The sequence below is a fragment of the Hesperophylax consimilis genome, chromosome 9, assembly GCF_061612785.1.
Source record: "Hesperophylax consimilis isolate HC1 chromosome 9, BYU_Hcon_1.0, whole genome shotgun sequence".
In the NCBI taxonomy this organism is placed as follows: domain Eukaryota; kingdom Metazoa; phylum Arthropoda; class Insecta; order Trichoptera; family Limnephilidae; genus Hesperophylax; species Hesperophylax consimilis.
This window is the reverse complement of record NC_142844.1, coordinates 884,192-907,511: the sequence shown is the minus strand read 5'-3', so window position 1 is coordinate 907,511 and position 23,320 is coordinate 884,192. Positions and strand designations below refer to the sequence as shown.

General features: G+C 34.1%; 1 protein-coding gene and 1 long non-coding RNA gene across 2 annotated transcripts in view; both read left to right on the top strand.

The window, feature by feature from the left end:
• The window catches only part of nompC (no mechanoreceptor potential C), a 114,444-nt gene that overhangs the window by 80,664 nt on the left and 10,460 nt on the right, over nt 1-23,320 (top strand). Inside the window, exons 5-9 of the mRNA XM_089635211.1 lie at nt 18,988-19,080; nt 19,605-19,818; nt 20,025-20,221; nt 20,438-20,536; nt 21,679-21,981. Coding sequence (XP_089491337.1) covers nt 18,988-19,080; nt 19,605-19,818; nt 20,025-20,221; nt 20,438-20,536; nt 21,679-21,981 — 906 coding nt within the window. The remainder of the gene's footprint in view (nt 1-18,987; nt 19,081-19,604; nt 19,819-20,024; nt 20,222-20,437; nt 20,537-21,678; nt 21,982-23,320) is intronic.
• Nucleotides 2,537-4,971, top strand: LOC149420767 (uncharacterized). The gene is made up of 3 exons (XR_016302597.1): nt 2,537-2,963; nt 4,232-4,317; nt 4,647-4,971. It is a non-coding gene; the product is annotated as an uncharacterized LOC149420767 (long non-coding RNA).

Here is a 23,320-nt window from a genome sequence, read left to right as displayed (position 1 = left end):
CAATGTTCTAAAATTTTATCAGGAAACTCCCTGCAATCCCGTTTTTAACCTATTACGAATAATTTGTTGAGATTTTTAATTAATCAGCAATACTCATTTTTCTCCACGTTTCACGACCTCTGAAGATTAATATAATTTATTTTGTTCATTTCGGCTCTATCTTACCAATATTTTTTTATCTCATAGGTACATTTAGAAGATTTTGTTGTTGGCTAGGTTGTTATAGAATTTGGTTGTTATAGAATTTGGATCACACCATCGATGGGGTACCTGTTGGCAAAATCTCATAATTACAGTATGAAATTACGAAGGCATAATTATTCAAAAATAAACATTTCGACTATCCCAAACTTTGGTAGAATGCAATAAATCCGCCTAGTGTATTTACAAACACGCTCTTTTGCACGATAGTTCCAAACTCCTGCCCGCCGCAAACTTGATCGTACCAAACTTTGTAAATTAAGATTATTACCAAATTACGTATCAAAGTTTTATGTTCCAAACGGCGTAGTAATGACTGGATGTATAAAAAACTTTTTCGAGCGCTTATGGTATGTTATAAAATATCTACTCGTATAAAACGTTTTCGGGACGAACCTTGGCTTATTAAATAGATGGATACAAGTTATACACACATTAATAATAAATACAACTTTCGTGTCAAAACAGTAGTTTATTTAATCGTTTGGAAATATTGAAAGACAGTTTTGAGAATGTTATGTGTGGAATTTCAGATACTATTTTGTTGTTAATCGCTTGTGAAGTTAATCGCGTTGTGCAATGCGCAATTTTGTTTGTGGTTTTGTTATCGTTCTGTCACAAACTATTTAGCGTGGAAAAGTTACAAAAGTTTACAATAATTTACTCTAAAGCTCGAGTGGAATAAGTGTGATAGCATTAATAAGACAGGGAGAACTAAAGCATGCCTGATTTTGTCATTAATAATAAGGAATTCTAGTGAAAAACATTATAGCTTAAGCATATATTCATAAAGATCAACAGTAGAATTTGTAAATCGTCAATTAAAAACACCTTCTTTTTAAAACTATTTTTTGATACGACTGAATTTGCTTTTTCATCACAACCGGTTTACGTGGGTAATATATCTATGGCCTGCAACATCCATATAGTGTTGCCAATTTGTGGAGGATTCCCTGAATTGCGAGGAATTTCTAAGATTTTCAAGAATAGGTTTTTTGCGGGGAGAATTTTTTGTGGGGAAAGTGCGGGGATCAGGGCATTTCTTGGTTATCCAACCACATTGACAAATAATATTTACAATAATTGTATGAACGTACAGTGTTTCGTCTTTTTTCACAGCAATTTTTTTAAATAAGTCTATTTTAATAACTTGAGCAAAGAGAAAATCCAAAAAATGACTAAATAAATTCTAATTTCTTTAGATTTTTGTTTCATTTAGGAGGTACATGTGGGGAATTTGAATATCTCTTCATCTCTTGTTGGTATTTTAGAACATATGCATTGGCAAACCTGATCCACATTCACATTTCTACTGATGAAAACGTTTAATGCAGGTTTTTAAATATCTGGTTCAGTCGTGGATGTATTTTTGCACTTTGATTCAATACAATAACATTAGTGATGAAATGCTAATCTTAAGAATAAAAACGTTTCGACTCCAACGTTAAAAAAATATAGGATTTTTGAGTCTTTGTTAAAATATAAATCTTTGAAAATCATTTTAACTATAACAATTTAAAAATATACCCTGTTATTTAAGTTAGAAGATATTGCATCTTTTTTCTCTATTTTAACTCTGTTTATGTATAGAACGATCTAATATCATAGTCATGTTTAGAAAGTAGGTTGTAGTGCCAACCCCACAGTCAGAATGTCATAATATGGTAAAGACGATTAATATCATTGAATTCATAGTGCTGCTGTAGTCTTCAGAAGGCGAATCAGCTGTCACGCATAATAATAATAATTACATTGCCGAAATTGTTTAAGAATTAAGTGTTTTTTTATAAATTATAAAGAAATTAAAGAATATTAATATAATTTAATTTAAAAAAGGAAAACTTGAAAATTGAAATGGAGCTCTACAAATAAAATTGATAACAATAAATAAAGAATTACCATTTACCTGTAATAACCGTTTGTGAACGGAACTGACTTCATTATTTTGTTGTACGGTGTTTGGCGTTGTTTGAAGCCTTAATAAAATAAATGTTTTTTTATTCCTTGTAACTAGCGAAATACTATAGTATTTTTTCTTTCTGCATTCATTTTGCTGCAGAAACAGTAAAAAAATAATTACTATTGTTTAAGGGTTTTGCCCTGCAATTTTCTCTCAGTTTTCTGTAGTTTGATTTGTTGCTCTCTTAACCAATTTATCTTAAGGCGACACAATACCCTGATAACGGGGATTTGCCCCGACGCTCACATTTTAATTATTTCTGATGAGCTTATTACTAAAATCTTAAATGTTTCTAGAGGGATTCGAAGGGATGCAAGTTATTTATATTTAAGATTAATAAAAACAGGACCTTACAATTAAATATATTATGTAAAACGATAAGTACATTTTATTAAATGTAAAATGTTGTAAGATAAGCGGCAAGTACCAGATTTTATTTTTCTAGACGATGAATTAGTAACTTCCCGACGACTCCCTCACAAAAGATTAGAGATTTTATTAATGTATTCATAAGAATTAATTAAAATAAAAACACTCGCGAAAATCCAATTTCTGGCCAGATACACGAAAAACGACCGCCAGTACTTCAAAACTCTCTATTGTGCGTAGTATATTTGTGTGCGGGTTGACAAGGAGTTACTACGTATTGATTCAGACGCCGCGAAAGTTCCGGCCTGTAAGGTTGTGTCACCCGGCCGGTCGCTCCGGTCATTTCTTTTACGTATTTTTTTATTTAATCAAACGATACTTTGAAATCTATTAGTGAAATTTTCTGTTTTTTATAATTTAACTTCTTCCTCAAGTGAGTAAAGGTTTTTTATATAAATAATAAATATAAATATAAATAATAACCAATACAAAAGAATACATTGTTAAATGCGTAAATGTGTAGGCACTTGAGAAAAAAGGTGACACTAAAGTATTGTCGTTATGTTATTATATATCATTTCTAGCCCAAGTAGACTTTTTTACTATTAATCTTTTTTTTCACGCGACGCGGCTGTCTGTCCGGTTGTCACAACCAGCGGCACAGAATGTTATAGAGTGCCCCTTCACTAGAATCGTTTTCCTAGTTTTATTTATTTACGCCCTACTGGGCTTTTACATTAATTTCTAATTATACAGTCATGTTAGTTGTAACAATGGAATATCTAATAAATTATGGTAAAATAAAAGGAGTTTTTTTACTAAGGAGTGGTATTCTCTTATATTTCAATAAAGTGTTTGTGAAGAGTTCGTTTCATTACTAATACTCCAGGGCAATTACCGATTCGCGATCGTAATTATTCCGGTAGTCCCAATTTTTTTATATGTTTTATAAACTGGTCCCCTGATGTAAAATCTGAGTTTCCGACCTTGGCACACCTGTGCTCGCGCCGCCATTTTGAAAAAAACCGGCCGAAATCGCTCCAAAATCTAGTTTTTCCAAAATATCTCATTCCCAATGCAAATTTCGGCTAAATTAGCTAAACAATTAAAGTAGAACATAAAATTACTTACTACTTTTGTGTAAACAATTTTCTTCAATCTCTAATAGGTACCGAGGTAGAAAGTCGTAAAGGTGCGTATATTTTTGAAAAAAACAAGTTTTTTGCGCGACTAGCTTTTGTTTTTTGTAAATATCTCGTTTCCAGTACAATTTTGTGAAAAAATTATTGATACTAATTTTGTAGAAAATAAAATTTCATAAAATAAATAGGTATTTAATTTATGTGTTTTAACTCTAATATGTATCCAAGCTCTTATCCACCAAAACCAGTTAAATTACCCAACAACAAATTTTTGAAATTCGAAAGTTTTTTTCCATAAAACAAAAACTCTACATCGAAAGTTTTTCTCCATACAGACAATTAGACATATGTCACCTATAAAGTACCTAAAGTCATTCGAATATTAAAAAGAGTCATTAATCTTTTAAGTTTAGATTGTTAGATCATTTGTTGTAGATAGAATTGTGCAATTATCTCCCCAAGTTACTGCACTTACTTACGTTGAAATGATTTTCAAATTTAAGGTAAAATTGAACCAATTTATAATAAATCTCTTGGCTAATATATACTTACGTTTCAGTTAAATATGGGAAAACAGAAGACAAAAGGAGTTTTATCCCGAACAAAATTACGGCACCAAGGAAAATGTTTAACGGAATGGAGAAGGTACTACTTAAATACACACATAAAAATAGATCTTTGGGATACGTTTTTTACAGAACATAATTGTACAATGTCAGCTTAAATAATTTTATATATGTAGATATATACATATATACGCAGTCGATAAACTTCTGAGCATATTGAATTTGGAATATAAGAAGTAAATTAATTTTGATTTCCGGTGACATATTTTTATTTTTACCGAAATGCATTTTTTACACCAAATAAGCTCAGGAATTGTTGGTGAAAGTTTGTCGGGCATGTCTTAATACATCTCTAAATAATTAGGGAATAGAGACAGTATAAATAATTAACAATATTTCTCATTTTAGGAAAAATTCCGCAAGACTTCATCCAGATAATATTGCAAATAATAAAGAAAATACGAGTATTGTGTTAAACACTATACCGACACTCAACATGGTAATTTTTTCACAATTTCTGTAAATATAAAGTAAATAATATTAATTTTATATGATTAAATAAGCGATCTAAAAAAATTAACAAAAACTGACATTATTTTTCAGCACGGACCAGAGATGAATGAACCTGAAAAGTTTTCACTATTTGCTGGCTCTAGTTCTTATGACACTAACGTGCATGCCGTTTCCAGCCCCTTATAGCTAGGTCTGACGCAGGCATGACGATTGTTGTCAACTGATATGTTCTCACAACAATAATTGTTGAAGAAAAATAAAATTAAGGAATGAAATTTAAAACACTTTACCTCTGTTTCAATTTTTGGCCTGGTTTTGGTGGATTAGAGCTTGGATACGTATTAGAATTAAAACACATAAATTATATACCTATTTATTTTATGAAATTTTATTTTCTACAAAATTAGTATCAATAATTTTTACACAAAATTGTACTGGAAACGAGATATTTACAAAAAATCAAAGCTAGTCGCGCAAAAAACTTGTTTTTTTCAAAAATATACGCACCTTTACGACTTTCTACCTCGGTACCTATTAGAGATTGAAGAAAATTGTTTTCACAAAAGTTGTAGGTAATTTTATGTTTTACTTTAATTATCTAGCTAATTTAGCCAAAATTTGCATTGAGAATGAGATATTTTGGAAAAACTAGATTTTGGCGCGATTACAGCCGGTTTTTTTTTAAATGGTGGCGCGAGCACAGGTGCGCCATGGTCGGAAATTCAGATTATACATCATGGGATCAGTTTATAAAACATATAAAAAAATTGGGACTACCGGAATAATTACGATCGCAACCCCCTTTTTGGCGCTATGTGTACTGGCCTATAATACGGAATCCCCAAATATATCGACAACATTCTCACATTTATAACCCAGATAACATGTAGGTACGTTTATAATCAACAAATCAATACAAAAACCGACCAATATCATATAACAACAAAGGCAAAGGCATATGGCAACAAAGAAAAAAAGAACAGGTATCCGCTAGTAAGCAGGGTGAAAAAAATCAAAGGCAGAATAAAGAACACAGAAAAAATGTGCAATTAATGCTTGCTTCTAGACTCAGCAATATACCACCTCTATCTATATTACAGCAGGTAATTTATACACTTGTATATACCCGTCTATACGTACTTATACGCTCGTGTGTATAATTCCAAAATTTGATTGAAAAGTGAATTAACATAATGTTTCTAATATTGTTTTTATTTAATCACGAAAATACTTAATATATCAATAATCCGATGCCGAAAGGACCGATTTCACCGGAGAAAAATTCTGATTTAAACATATAATTTTATTATGAACGTATTGAAGTCGTAAAAAATTTTCAAATACATATTTCCCATACATATTGTTTTCAATTATATATCCGTAATAGAAATTTTAAACCGTTAAATATTTATGTTATAAACAGAAAGCCTACCTCAAACATTAACGAATTCTTAATGTATCATGAATCTATTTTAAATAACTGTATAGATGATACCCTTATCTTTGGTGATTTCAACATTGACATTCTTCAAAAAAATAATACATCTCTTAAATACATCAACACTCATACAACTGTTTCATATGTAACACATCCTATCCTACACGAGTAACAGATACCTCTACTTCTCTAATAGACCATATCATCTCAAACAGACAAAATATTTCCTCAACTACTGCAAATATAGATGCCTACCTAAGTGATCATAACATTTTGATATTAGATTACCAAAACAGCTTGAAACATCACACTAATAATAGAATACATTCTTTTTCAAACAACACCAAAACCGATAAAAACATGTTAAAAACATATGTAGAATCCCACAACTTTCCACACGAAACCACCAGTAATGCCAATGAAATCTATAATAATTTTAATGAATACATCAAAACAGCAATAAAATCATCCCAACATAAATCTGAGTTACGCATAGGAGACCAACGGAGGGGTAATACTCCATGGTTTGATGCAAAATTAAATGCACTTATCAAACAGCGCAACAATGCGTTTAAAATCTGGAAAAAAAATCAGCAAAGTGATATATTCACAGCACTGAGAAATAAAACAAGAAATCAAGTTACCAACTATAGAAGATATGCTAAAACCAAATACTACACGACTATATTTAAAGAAAACCTGCGTTATCCGCGACAGACATGGAAAATAATAAATGCAATTCTAACAAATAGCTCGACACCCCAGAAAGATGAAATTGAATGTCTTCTCATTAAGAATGAAGAAATAACATGCCCAACACAGATAGCTTCAACTTTTAACAACTTCTTTATATCAGTTGGGGAAAACTTAGCAGCTACAATTGCATCATATCCAGATGATTCTATCACTATAAACACGGATCAAAAAGCAATCCAGTCCTTATACATGGCCAAAACAAATAAAACAGAAGTTCTCAGTATCATCTCTCAACTAAAGTCTAATGCATCTCCAGGTTTAGATGGAATTACACCAGTGTACCTGAACTTTTGCAAAGATATATTAGCTGACCACCTTGTTTTTCTTATTAATCAATCCCTGAATAGTGGAATCTTCCCAGATCAACTAAAGATAGCAAAAATAATTCCGATTTACAAAGATGATTGCAAAAAAAATCCTTCTAATTACCGTCCTATATCCATCCTCTTTGTCGTCTCTAAAGTTTTTGAAAAGGTTATTAAGCTTAGGCTCACTAAATATCTCCTATCAAACAATTTACTCGCATCCCAACAGTATGGATTCAGAAACCAATCTAACACAAAATGTGCTGCCTTCGATTTTGTATACGCCCTCCAAAAGCATATAGACCAGGGTAAGCATGCTGCAGGCTTATTTATAGATTTAAAAAAGGCTTTCGATACGGTTGACCATGGGATACTACTAAAGAAGCTAGAACACCTAGGCATAGTAGGCACTCCCCTGAAGTTACTGTGTAGCTACCTCTCTAACCGACACTGTCAGACCTTTGTTGGAAAGGGGACAAGCAGCATGGGAACGATGAAATGTGGCGTGCCTCAGGGCTCCGTACTTGGACCATTACTATTTTTAATATATATAAATGATATTGCTAAATGGGGACTTAAGGGTACAATACAACTCAATGCAGATGATACAGTGATTCTTTATCACAATAATGATTTAAACGAACTTGAAAAGGAAATGGAAAGTGATGTAGCTTGCCTGGCAAACTGGCTGCGATTAAACAAACTTAGCCTAAACATAAAAAAACACATTACATACTGTTTGCAAATAAAAAAATGTATGTCTTAATATAAGTCTTGATAATAACCGCCTTGAAAGGGCTGATGTTACAAAATATCTTGGCCTTTTCATTGATTCACAACTCACATGGAATCACCAATTTAAACATGTTCTATCCAAAATTACTCATATAACTGGTGTTTTATATAGACTTCGCGGGTTACTTCCTCCCTCTCTATTAAAATCGATTTACCATGCTATGATTCACTCACATCTAATATATCTCGCCGGAATCTGGGGATTTGCTACAAAAAAAATGATTTCAGAAGTCCAAGTCGTCCAAAATAGAGCCCTGCGAAATATTTTCAGTTTACCTTGGGACACACATGTCAAAGACATCTACAGAAACACCCAAATACTTCATTTTAATACCATTCCCACTTTTGAAATAACGAAAACTATATTAAAAGTAATTCAACACTCGGCACATTCCAACACTACACTCTATTACAATTACGACGTACACCAACACAACACAAGAAATCACAACAAACTACATATACCAAAAATCAAATCAACAAAATATGGACTAAGATCCCTGGAATACATAGCTCACACAAAATATAATCAACTACCCAACGAGATCAAATGTGCAAGTCAATGTAAAAAGACCCAAAGTAACATGCTCAAACTTCATCTTATTAATGACTATCTGAAATAATAATGTTGTGTATGTCCCATCATGTGTCCATTTAATACATACAGCTATATGTTTCATGTAATGCGTATCATTCCCGCAATGAGTTTATTAACTCCTGGGAGTACAATGCTTTATATAATATACTATATTCTGTATTGTATACTTTTAATAAAAAAAATTAAAAAAAAAAAAAAAATTGACGTAAATAAAGTAAAAGTTTTGTTTACACAGGACGAGAAGAAACCCGTTATTCTGGAAGGAAGGAGAATAGAAGACATATTTTTTCTTTAACTGTATTAAATAGAATTTCGCAGCACGACTCTTTTTATGATTGTAATTATCTAACTTAGAGATAGTTGAGCGTATACTTCGAGATGACAAGTTCTGGGAAGAAAAAATGCTTATTAAATTAACTAATTTTTAAATGGATTGCATTCTTGTCGAGCTTATCGATCCTGGAGTCACAAGGTCTATGAATGTTCGTGATCCTCCACATATCTTAGATATTGTATGTAAAGAACGTCAATTTGGAAATCGTCGTTTAGATTTCGACGAAATGCTATTTATTGAATAATTATTTTCGTTTTTTATATAAAATTATTTTTACTATTTCTAACTTATATTATAATAAATGATGGCCTTTATACAAAAAAAAGTTGCATCTTATGCTTTTTACATTAGAAAATTATTTGTTTTATGTAACTTTTTGTAAACGATAATAATAAATATTGAAAATGACTGATATTTTATTTATCTTGTCAATATATTCAGATATAATTATGATCAGATATTATGAAAATGATTCGTGATTGAATACCGTATTGCTTTGACATCTGTCAATGAAGAACACGTCGGTTACGAGTCATAAGTTACTGCCTACCGTCTAGCAGTATGGTTACAGAAATCTGATAAGAATCATAAAATCATGAGCTCCTTCTGCAATAGGTAACGTTTCTATCGAAATTTGCCTAAAACATGCACATTCAACTTAATATTACTATTCACATAGTTTGAAAGACGCCCATTATTAAGCATTTCATGTTCAAACCTTACTCATGGGTACCATCTAGTGGATTTCATCGCTGCTCTGACTTCGAACTGTTCGTTGTGTCGGGTGTTCCCCATTGCAACGTACTTCATTCCCCTGCACCCCGAAATATTATAATATTTAATTCGAGCGGAGCGCGTGTGAAACTAATTTGCTTCGCCCACTTAAATCGCGTTCACGCCCATAACTGATATTTTTTTAGGATCTTATTTCGTCTTAACCGGCGGCGAGCGGAGTTTCACACCGTTTGCGGTTGTTTCATTCCTTTCCCATGTTTCGTGGTTTTGCTCGCGCTTCGGTTCGCAAATGTATACTCAGTATAACAAGCGCCTCGATACAGGAGTGTTTTTCAAAGCTACCGCAAGCTGTTATTAATAAAAACGTTTTTGTCTTAAAAGGCCGAGCATTTTGTCAGAATCCCAAATAGTTTTTGTCCAAACAAAAGTTGAGTATTTTGTCAGAATCCCAAATAGTTTTTGTCCAAACAAAAGTTGAGTATTTTGTCAGAATCCCAAATAGTTTTTTTCCAAACAAAAGTCGAGTATTTTGTCAGAATCCCAAATAGTTTTTGACCGAACAAAAGTCGAGTATTTTGTCAGAATCCCAAATAGTTTTTGACCAAACAAATGTCGAGTATTTTGTCAGAATCCGAAATAGTTTTTGACCAAACAAATGTCGAGTGTTTTGTCAGAATCCCAAATAATATGTATTATTGTTACGTACAGTTATAGTTATAGGGGTGTCCGGGGGTAAAGTGACATCGGGGGGTGATTCTACATGATGGGTTATATGTAAAAAGGATAGATGACTTCATCAAAATTCCGTTATTTTTTCCATAAAAATATTTTTTCCATACAATTCAACTTTTGTACCTGAAAACAACTTTAAAACGGTTAAATTTAGAAAAAAAGTTATTTATCTTTTTACCTGATGTGAAGTTTGTGGACTTTACCCCCGAACACCCTGTGTATTCTAGATCCTGTATACACGTGAATATATTTTTTCAACATGCGTGTTATCATAACATTCAAGCTGTTTTTTACGATAAGAAAGCAAATGTTTTGACATACTTTCGGCGAGATCAAACTTCCCATCAATGGATTTTTTCCACACTTACCTGCCATAAAAAATCCATAAACTTATTGTTGTAATGTTAACCAGCAGATTCGAAAAGGTAACCAGAACAAAAAGAACATGATAAAATTTTAAAATATAACATGATAAAACAGAACATAAGTAAAGCAATCGTAATACAAGAAAATCTTGAACTGTGGAAAGAAACATTAATAATTTGATTGTTAACCCTTAGAGCAATTTTTAGAGATATTTCTCCCAGCCATTCTAATTCTCTTTTTCTATTAGGGTTAGATACATTATTTAAACAGTGTTAGAAAGAAATAACATTTCGCTTTCAGTTTACATACAAAGTTTACCATAGACTCACCCGAAATTTTTGAAACCATTCTTTGAATCAATATTTAGGACGGGTTTTTCACAGAATTTGAACAATTTATGTTATTCAAAAGTTTTGTTCAAGTTCTGATATTATCTCGATTATATGAAGCAACTGGACTATCATTATATGTCATTACATATAACGAAAAATATTTGTCAAAGCTTGCAAATTTTTCAATAAATATTTTTTTATAAAATGTATAAAAATTAAGTAACAGTAATTTTTATAATACATTTGATAAACTAAATATGTTTTTTTAGTTCCATGTAAAGTGTTAATTAGAGAAAAAAAAACCAATGGTGAGCCACTTCAAAAATTCAACATTTTTATTTGCCTTATGTCGTCGGTTTGTAATTGTTATTACTAAAATCTGAATGAGTCCTAAAACAGTCTCACCCAGGCGTAGTGTGTTCAATTCTTCGGCTGGCTAGGTCCTCCATCACGACATAAGCTAAATTTCCACTTACTGTGGTGGTAGTAGGAGTTTTTCAAATATTGTCAGGTAGCCTGAGAGTGTTTGTTTGTCTTTAATTCCTGTATATTGTTTCATCTCTGTGAATCATGTACTGTTTGTTTCAATAATATAAAATAAATAAATAAAAAAATAAATTTAAAAAAATATATTTATCTGTAAAATTTGACATTTTATATCTAGTGCATATCTATTCTAAAACTACTATTTAATAGTATTTTAAGTACGTACTAATATTTGACTTTACAACTTGTGACATGGCCCACGAAATACGGCAAGACTTTTAACTTCCTTCATTTAAAGGGAGTTCATATAACACTTTAAAACCTTTATAATAAATATTGTTTGTTTTGCGATAAATTTGTCTAAGGAAGTCTTAAATCGTTGCAGCTTCTCGTAGGATAGCCATGGACTGTACAATGAATACTAACACTTTTTAACATAATATAATTTGGAAACATTTTATTTTTTAACTTTTATATAAATACTAGGGTATTATGAACTAAACGTTGCCACATACTTAGAAAATTGAGTTTTGCGTTGCATTGTTTTTATCCTAGTATGTAGGCTACATCACAGCATAAACCTCATACCTCTGTTCTGAATTATCTACATTATTTTAACTTATTTTTTATTGCTCAAAATAATTACACTTATGCAGTAATTCAAGTGGGATTTTACAGTGCTTTTGTTGACCAATTTCTTTGTTTTAAGGTCTAATTTCCCCTTTAACCTAATTAAGAAGTTAACTATTTTTTTGTCTGGAATCCTGACAGTTCACTGCATTGCAAAATATCAACAACTTCAAGAGTTTTAATAAAATAAAACACTAATTAAATTTCTATTAAAAGAAATACGTGCGTGTAATATATATTTTATAGTGTTCTGTTTTATCATGGAACCGTTCGAAAGGTGCTTGCCTACCCCGGTAACTTCAACCATCTCTGAGATTTTCTGTTTTATCGTGGAACCGTTCGAAAGGTACTTACCTACCCCGGTAACTTCAACCATCTCTGAGATTTTCTGTTTTATCGTGGAACCGTTCGAAAGGTACTTACCTACCCCGGTAACTTCAACCATCTCTAAGATTTTCTGTTTTATCGTGGAACCGTTCGAAAGGTACTTACCTACCCCGATAACTTCAACCATCTCTGAGATTTTCTGTTTTATCGTGAAACCGTTCGAAGGGTACTTACCTACCCCGGTAACTTAAACCATTTCTGAGATTTTCTGTTTTATCGTGGAACCGTTCGAAAGGTACTTACCTACCCCGGTAACTTCAACCATCTCTGAGATTTTCTGTTTTATTGTGGAACCGTTCGAAGGGTACTTACCTACCCCGGTAACTTCAACCATCTCTGAGATTTTCTGTTTTATCGTGGAACCGTTCGAAGGGTACTTACCTACCCCGGTAACTTCAACCATCTCTGAGATTTTCTGTTTTATCGTGAAACCGTTCGAAGGGTACTTACCTACCCCGGTAATTTAAACCATTTCTGAGATTTTCTGTTTTATTGTGGAACCGTTCGAAGGGTACTTACCTACCCCGGTAACTTCAACCATCTCTGAGATTTTCTGTTTTATCGTGGAACCGTTCGAAGGGTACTTACCTACCCCGGTAACTTCAACCATCTCTGAGATTTTCTGTTTTATTGTGGAACCGTTCGAAGGGTACTTACCTACCCCGGTAACTTCAACCATTTCTTAGATTTTCTGTTTTATCGTGGAACCGTTCGAAAGTCACTTACCTACCCCGGTAACTTCAACCATTTCTGAGATTTTCTGTTTTATCATGGAACCGTTCGAAAGGTACTTACCTACCCCGGTAACTTCAACCATTTCTGAGATTTTCTGTTTTATCATGGAACCGTTCAAAAGGTACTTACCTACCCCGGTAACTTCAACCATATCTGAGATTTTTGATGATTCCAATGCAGAATTTGCATAAAATTATGATGTAGCAGAATTAAGGGCAATAAATGCTTATGAAAATTGGCCATGATAAACGTGATTTCATAGGTTTGTCATTCGAATTACGGAACCGATCCCGAATTCCGATAGTTTGAGGTTCGTGCCAAGGCTGCATTTGCCAAACTCGTAAACCATATTACACTATGATGGAAATGCAGTTAATCAAACATTCAATATTTTCTTACGATGCAATATAGTTGAACGCGTGACGCGAGCTCCTTTATCATATGTATTCAGCCGTATCGACATTAAATAATACATTTTTGCAAAGTGTCTTATGTATTTTACAACCCGAAAGATATAAGAAACGGAAATAAATATTTAAAAAATCAGTATTCTTCCAGATACCAAAAAAAATTGTTCTTCTTTTTTCTCATGATGGAAAATGAGTATTGCTGATTGATCAAAAAACTCGACCAATTATTCGTATTGCAAGCCCTTTAATGATAAACTTTTAGTAAATTCCTAGTATATCGGAACACGTGTTCATGTACCTGCATTTGTCTTGATAATTATGTAATGACGAAATTTGAAAATATTACGAGTTTTGTGAATACGTGTTCCGGCATCGTGATGATATTTTCCTATTTTAATAAAACGTTTTACGGGAAATTAATCAATGAACAGGTTTACGAATTATTTGAATAAATTTGCCATATTTTAAATCAGTAAGTTTTCTCCGTGCAGATACTCCAGACGGAAATGGCTATGTAAATTTCTCGATTTAAAATAATTTGATATTTCAAAGCTCCACAGCTCATGATGCAAATAACACAATTAGCTAAAGAAAGATATCTGGACCATGGTATTCCAGAAAAAAAAGGATATTCATATACGATTACTCTTCGAGGTTTTGCACCTAAATGTCCTAAATATTACGTACGATATTTACCAAAATGTATTTAAAGTACTTCCGCACCTTTATTTTCCCTACTCCTTCCCCTACACATACCCTTTAGCCTCACAACTTACCCATTTGGAGATGCCATAGCCTCAAACGGAAAGGTTAGCAATGAGCAGTTAAAACTCTTGTGCGGCGTTCACATAAAAATAAAAAATAAATTGTAAGTAACATGTACCAGTAGTGCGACAATAAACGTGTAAGTAGTGTACGTACACTCTATTATTATTATTGTAAAAGTAAACACCATTATTATACGAGATCACGCACTGATCTCTACAAGAAGAATACGCGCATTATACTAAAGGGAACCGGTCCGTTACAAAGTGACTCAGTTAAAAGTCACCACAAATTGGTGTAGTCTATAGATCACTACAAATTGGCACAAAAATAACTTTAAAAAATCATAATTGTTTTGCTAGCAAAATACAAGTCGAAAATGTTCATTTATTTGAATAGATAACAGTATTGTAGCTACAGAATGATTAATTTACCGTAATTACCATTATACCGCTTTATGAATATTTGTGTTTTTCAAATATCATGAAAATCCGAATATTATACTGATTAAATTAAATGATTCTTAGCTTGCTAAATTAGGAAGTATTTTGTGGAATATAATTTGTCAAATTTTAAAGTCTCAATTAGGTTGAACCGTGATTATAGCCGTATTATAGTTAGATAGGCAAAGTAGTTTAGTTTAGTGTAGGTTGCGACTTGCGATTTGCGACGACGCCAAAACTCGGCGAATAAAAGCGTCGCGATGCCCCCCTGCTTTCGACGTCTTTCGTGAGACAAACTAGTTAGTAGTTTCAGTACAGGTTTAGTCCACACGCTGTCGAGAGCCTTGTTTTGTCACTATTATTTTATCGGGATATTCTAGAACAAATATAATCCACGAATTATGCGAATCAATATATGTTGTAATGCAGTTGTTGTTAGTACATTATAATGTGGATCAAAAGTTTTGGTGCCACTTATACTTTAAATACCAATAATTTAATGTATTTAGTAATTATCTATTTAATTACACTAAAAAGTTATGGTGCCACTTATTTATTAAATAATAATACTTCGAAGCGTCTAGTTATTGTCTATTTAATTAGACTATAAAGTTATGGTGCTCTTATTCTTTAAATTATAATACTTGAATAGTCTAGTTATTGTCTATTTAATTACACTAACAAGTTATAGTGACCTTATACTTTAAATTCTTATACTTGGATAGTCTAGTTATTGTCTATAATTAGACTAAAAAGTTATGGTGCCTCTTATATTTTAAATAATAATACTATACGTTTAGTTGTTTTTCTCAATAATTAATACAAAGAAGAGAAACAAAAATTTAAAAAATGTGAATGAGTTCAAATTGTTGTGATAAAACCTAGTGAGAGTTGTTTAATCTGTTACATCCTATTTATTTGAACCAAAACACCATTCTTTCTGATTTTTAGCCTTCTGCACTTAAAAATTAATGCTTTATTTTAACAATAAGTTAATTTTTTAATACTGGGCAGGTGTACATAATACATGTCAGTTTATCAGTTAGGTCAGGTAAATACTTGCATATCTGATTGTACCACAGGGTATGACTATTTATTGTTACTTTATAAATCAGATATCTCTGTTATACGCTACCATCAAGTATTCTTATAAATTTGCGTTACCGATTCATTGATATTCTATTAAAAAATTTCGCGCATGACAAGAATACACGTTTTAATGATATTTGCATAATTTATATATTTGGTGTAGTTCCTTTGTTTCCTATCTGGTCGGAGTCAATAAATTAGTATAACATCGCATTTACCTCCATACCCTGGGGATTTATTTAACAAACAATACACCGAGCAGTTGTCTTCAATCTGTAATTATCCTTTATTTTGTCCTCAAAATAGGATTAAAATAAAATACTTATTTTGTGAGACAACCTTAAAATAACGACTAAAATCTATATAGTGGTGTGAATATTTTAATTGTTTTATTTAAGTACCCCACAAGAGTTCCAACTGCTCCCAACCGTCTGGAGCCAGTAAGACTGGGGACTCCTAGATTGGTGTATGTTGTGAGGTTGAAGATAGTGGGGAGGCGAAAGAGATAGGGAGGAGGAAGGTGGGAAAATACCTGGCAATTCATATCTGGTCAACGCTGTCTTTCACCAACGCGATAGTTAAAGTCCCTACCACCCCGGAACGTGCCGCAAATATATATACTATTTAATTATTTTTCAAATTTCAAAAAGACAAACATTCCCGGGTTACGAACCGGGACGGAACGTTATATTATACCTGACAATATTTGAAAATCTCCTACAACCACCACAGTAACCGAAAAATGTTGTCTGTGTCGTGATGGAGAACTTATCCAGTCGAGGAATTGAACGCACAAAGCTTGGGTGGGACCCAAACGCGATGCCAACTCAGCCACTGACCGGTTATTAGTTTTTAATTAAAACATGTTTTTATTAGATAATACAAATTAATAAAACAAAATTTCCTGGAATACGAAGAAGCTACCTACTTTATTATAAACCATTATTTCAAATAAGGAATTATAAAATTTGTCCGCAGAAACGTCACTAAAACTTCCTTTTGACAGGTAGGTACCCACAATATAGAAAAGCTCAGTCAAAGATTAATGTCATATATAAACATATGAAACTGCTTACTGCGATTTAAAGTCTATGAATCCAACTAGATTAAAGCTTTTATCCTATATTTTTAGCTTCTATAAATTTGGCACAATATGGCCAGCGATCGCCCAAAACATTTTGCAAACTTGGCATAATATGCCAAAAATCGCTCGAGTGATTCTGCTTATATTACTAGCATCTCAGTACAGGAACCTGGTTATCCTCCTGAAAAAAAACGGTTTCAATCAAAGATTAAATTTTAATAATAAATTTAATTTTCAAGCATAAGCGTACATATTCATACAAATTCTATTCCATGTTTGGGTGTCGTTTGTGCCGTAACTTTCCCACGTTCACACATTTGTTTTGACGCCTTTGTGGTAGTTGGTTTTTGTGGTAGGATAGTTTGAGAATCACACAAACTTTTGCGAATCTCCATAATATTTAAGATTTATAGATATGATACGAACTCAGACATAAACTGATATTATGGAAATAGTGCTGGTCTTGGATACCAAATATTTGGACTCCTCCCTTGGAAACAGCAAAAATGGGTAAAACTAGTATTAAAGAAATATTTTCCCCATCGAGCAGGCTTTGTCTATAAATTGGCGAAGTGACAATTTTTACTCTTTCTGACTGACAAAACATAAATCTTTGGTGTCTCTATTGCAATTATTTAATTTTGACATTATTTAAATGCGTGTGAATCTTTCTTGTTACTAAAATTTCTCTTTCACTAAAAAATGAGACACGGGATCCTTTTAAAATTGGTGTAAAAGTTAATTTACTAAAATTTCCACTGTCAACTACCTGACGATATACTTAAATTAAGTGTGTTGATTTCTTCGTGAAGTGCTTTTTTCTATTTCGTTAAGAATAATGTTCAAAAGCTCTGTAAAATCAGCGTAAAAGCTAACGTTGTAAAAAGTCCTGCGCCATGGTACAAAGAATTGCGAAAGTTCCGTAAAATTAGTGTAACTACCTTTTTTATTAGCGACCAAATACAAAATACTAAGATACAAAATATGGTGTAGAATGCCGTTTTTTTAAGGGGTGACAGTTTTAATTACAATTGGTATATCTGTCTTATATTAAATTATATAAAGGCGAGTGTTTGTGACGGGCACCCACCCACCTGGCAGCCGCGTGGTGGACACCAGATTTGCGGCGTGGATTTGATATGTACATAAATCTACAGTTTTATTCCGAGATTAATGAAATTTTGCACTCTTGAGCTTCAAAACAATAGGAAGGTCACTGTCTATATTACATTTCGAAAAGTCTGCTTTATTCCCGGACAACGGGAATATCCCGGGACTTTAGCTAGCTCTGTAAATTAGCTAACATTAGGAAAGCTAGCATTATTATAATAACACCGTCAACTATATTAAATTTGCCCACATTAAATACTTTAAACACGTGGGTTTTATTTGCTCTCTTGTATAGTACAGGTGCGAAAAACGTTAAAAATATGAACACGATACTGAACATCATTACAGAATTATTATCCAAATAGCTGATTTTCGCTTTGATCTTAAGATCATTTATGAACAATAAATGTGTCGGAATAGGTTCACAATGTCGAATAACACCGGTAGTACACAATCCGGGTCGGTTTCACCTGACGAAGCCGACCAGCTCAGTCATCTTCGGGCATCATTGCCAAAGTCCTTTTTGGAACAATATGAAAAGGAGCCTCACTCGCTGTCTGACCTAATGAAGAGTGATGCCATTTGGAAGAACAACGAGATCTGTTACTTGGAGTTGAACAAGAGGAAGGCGCGTATGAAAGAGCAGCATCAAGAAGTGATCACCTGGAGAAAGCTAATAGACGATGTGTTGGGTTCTTCTGTACAGAGAGGGAAGATCCCGCTACTGCTGGCTGTGGAGGCGGGGAACCAGTCCATGTGCAGAGAACTTCTGTCGGCGCAGACATCGGAGCAACTTAAGGTAATTCACTAAAATCATTTTACTATCAAGTGTTTAGGAGCGAAGACTATTTTTTTCAAAAAAAACTTACAGAATCAATCAAATGTAACAAAGGTTGAAACTTATCAACCTTTGTACCTCAACCTACTAATATTCAAAGTTTATGATTGATGAAAATTTGATGTTTTTAACTGTCTGCTCTTTCGTGGTTTCCCCAAGGGTCGCAGATTTTGGCCTGTATTAATAAAACAATGTTTAACTCGCATTGTTATTTTTTACTATTATTATCTAATCTTCTAATTTACTTAGCCTTTTTCCGTACATAAATAATGTGTAATCTTCTTCTACGTATTTTTGCGTCCAGCTTTGGAAGTCGGCCTCTCGCAAATGTTTCGTGATTTGATTTCATGATGGACAACTTCCACCCGAAATCGGCAGTTCTTTTTAGATCATCAGTCCATACGAAAATAAACGATGATTTGAGCTAACTCAAGATTAATATACAAACAAACATATAATCTATATAATTAAATTAATCTCTGCAGTCGACCACCACCAACGGCGACTGCGCGCTGCACCTGGCCGCGCGCAGGCGCGACGTGGACATGGTGCGCATCCTGGTGGACTATGGCAGCCCGGTGGATGCGCAGAACGGCGAGGGCATGACGCCGCTGCACATCGCCTCGGCGGAGGGGGACGAGATCCTCGTCAAGTACTTCTACGGAGTCAGGGCGTCGGCTGCCATCACTGACCACCAAGGTACACTCCAAGCTTTTCAAATATTAGCTAAGTTTCTATTCTGAATGGTAGTGTCTCTCTAAGACGACGCTGAGAGTGTCTTCCACCCTAGAACGTGTTGCAAAAATATACAATATAAGTAACATCTCACTCTTTCAGCACCTCTGGAGTTTAAATGTCTGTATTTAAAGTAGTAAAACATTATAGAGACGGGTATTTCATTTCAGATCGAACTCCCATGCACTTGGCTGCGGAAAACGGGCACGCGGGGATCATCGAACTTCTAGCAGACAAGTTCAAGGCCAGCATTTTAGAGAGGACCAAAGATGGCAGCACGCTCATGCACATAGCCTCTCTCAATGGACACGCGGACTGCGCCATGATGCTGTTCAAAAAGGGGGTCTACCTTCACATGCCAAACAAGGTAAGAACATTCAACAAATTATACTATGTAATTAGCAGAGAGAAGAAATAGATGGGTAGGATGAATGCTTACATCCTTGGATTGTGAGAAGGAAGTGACAGTGGAATCTGCAAGTGATCGAGGACTAAATTTATTTCTGCTCTCTTCGCCCTTAAATTCAAAATGAAAGGGTTTCCTTAATGCTAACGGGCTAAAGATTTGTTTTTCTTATTCCAGGGAGGCGCTAGAAGTATTCACACTGCAGCTAGATATGGTCATGTGGGAATTATAAACACCTTACTTCAGAAAGGAGAGAAGGTTGATGTAACAACGAATGTAAGTTTAGATAGTCAGTAATCTTCTCTTATAAATAAATTACATATTGTAATTGTTATTCATGGATAGTTCAAAGACCAGACTATTATGGAGAGCATGCACATTCTTCCTCACTAGGGATTCTTGTTGCGAGGCGGACTGTATATAGTTGTGTTGTTATATTGTCATAATTTCCTCATCTTCATGTTTTTAGACTTCATCTTCATTTTGTTTTGTCATTTTCATGTTTGTTGACTTCCTCATATTCACTCAATTTTATGTTTGTTGATTTCCTTATTTTCATATTTGTTGACGGTTGTGTTGGTGTTACTTCTTTAAATATAAAGGATTATCATCAATAATTTCTATCTTCTCCATGGCCAACAGCATAGATGTTTTATCTCTGGACTTGCAGAACTAACTTTCCGGTGGTTATGCCGGTGGGTAGAGCTGCCTAGACTCACTTCGGATATTGACATACTTATCACGAATGAAGCAGAGTTCGCTCGCATAAAACCAGCTTTTATATAATTAGTTATTTTCATAATCAACTGATCAATATTATCTTTAAAAAGATTTAAAATTATACTTTGTCATGTTTTAAAAATCATTGTATTGGCACTCCAAAGTTCCATTGTAACCTCTCTCACTTAACGGGAATAAGTTTATTGAAGTATTAAATGAAATTTATTTGTTTTACAATCAAAAATATTCTGTAGGTGCAATTTCTTTACTGCGAATTTATGTACATGGTGCAACAGCACATACAGGAAGTAAAATCGACTCTTGCGTAGCAAGCGTGGCAAGACGGGACGACGGGACGACGCTCTTGCACGAAACGATTCTCCGTGACTCTTCTTCTCTTTCCGCCTGGCCACCGTGCGGTATATTTGCATCTATTCTAAATGGTGAAATTTTTTTAATTTGTAATATACGTATTTCGTTGAGTATATTTTAGTAATGATGAAAGAATTGTTTTAATATCAAAAATATAAAGTCTTGTTTACTTTCATTTTCAGTTTTCAATAAAAATCAATTTCGATGTTTCACGTCTGCCAAGCGTCCCGTGATGGCTGTTATTATTTTTTTATTAAAAATTCGGGAACGTGCTGAAACACCCTGTGTAATAGATAGAGAGGTTGCAAAAGTGTGGTCATTTCCAGGATAACCACACGGCGCTCCACATAGCCACGGAGTCGTGCAAGCCCGCCGTGGTAGAGACGCTGCTGGGGTTCGGTGCCGACGTGCACATCCGCGGTGGCAAGCAGCGCGAGACCCCGCTGCATCTGGCGGCGCGCATGAAGGGCGGAGACCGCTGCGCCCTCATGCTGCTCAAGAGCGGCGCGGGGGCCAACCTCGTCACGGAGGACGGGGAGACCCCGGTGCACGTGGCGGCCAAGCACGGCAACCTGCCCACGCTGCTGCTGCTGCTCGAGGACGGGGGGGACCCGCTCTACAAGTCCAAGGTGGGTGGCAAGTCTCTAATTTACCATAACTGTAGACATCCACGGTGGCAAGCACCGCGAGACCCCGCTGCACCTGGCGGCGCGCATGAAGGGCGGAGACCGCTGCGCCCTCATGCTGCTCGAGAGCGGCGCGGGGGCCATCCTCGTCACGGAGGACGGGGAAACCCGGGTGCACGTGGCGGCCAAGCACGACAACCTGCCCACGCTGCTGCTGCTGCTCGAGAACGGGGGGACCCGCTCTACAAGTCCTAGGTCGGTGGCAAGTCTCGCAGATCTGATAGAAAGTAGGAGAAACCTGAAATCTGACTATTATTTTATGTTTTATTTAATTATTAAAAATTCTAAATCTGAAATGTGTATTTCCTTTGTACAAAATTTTAACGTTTTTTAGTGTTCATTCAAAAGATAAATTTCTGACGTCTCTCTAATTTGTGAACATAAAATATAATTATGTCATAAAGAAAATTGGCAATATACTAGTATGTTTATTGAAATACTTTGTGATTCTGAGGAATATATTTTATGAATACTCACAAATCTTACAATTATAACACCCCGTTATTTTTCAGGAAAAATTTTCAGTATTGGAACTGATATTGTGAAGACAAGAGTTTAAATAGGTACCTACCATTGATCTTGTACCACCTACCCATAAACAGAGTTATTTTAAATAATAATTTAATGTGTATTTCTTTTGTTTAAATTTTTTGACAGATGAATTTTTCAAGTTTACACTAACGGTGTTCATTCAAAAGGTAAATTTCTAACGTTTCTCGTATTTTGTGAACAAAAAATTATATTGTGTTTATCCTAACGAAGAAACCACTGGTTTCGGAGCATGTCGATTTTTTTATTAATTATTAGTGTATACAAAGATTGCAGAGTGATTTATTTTCATTAAAGTACACACATATACATATTAACATTAATAAGAAAATTGGCCGCATTTGTTTTTGAAATGCAATGTGATTCTAAGGCAAATATTTTATAAATACTTTCAGATTCACAAATCGTGCAATTAGAATATCCCTGATTTGTCATGAGATCTGTGCTAGTGTATAAATAAAATATATGAATGATAGAAACTGGCAAACAAGAGAATACGTAGTGGTTGATGTGAGGAACATATCACCAATTCCCATTCTAAGTTTCCTGAACATTCCGAATTACTTCGGCAAAGTTGCGCATTATGCTGCGTATAGACGGGAGAAAATAACACGCGAGCCGAGCCATCGATTACTGGAAAGGAACGAAGCAACCATAAGAGGCGTTTGGCGCCATTTACGGTTGCTTCGTTCCTTTCCCATAAGTTTTAGTTCAGCTCGACAGTTCGGCTCGC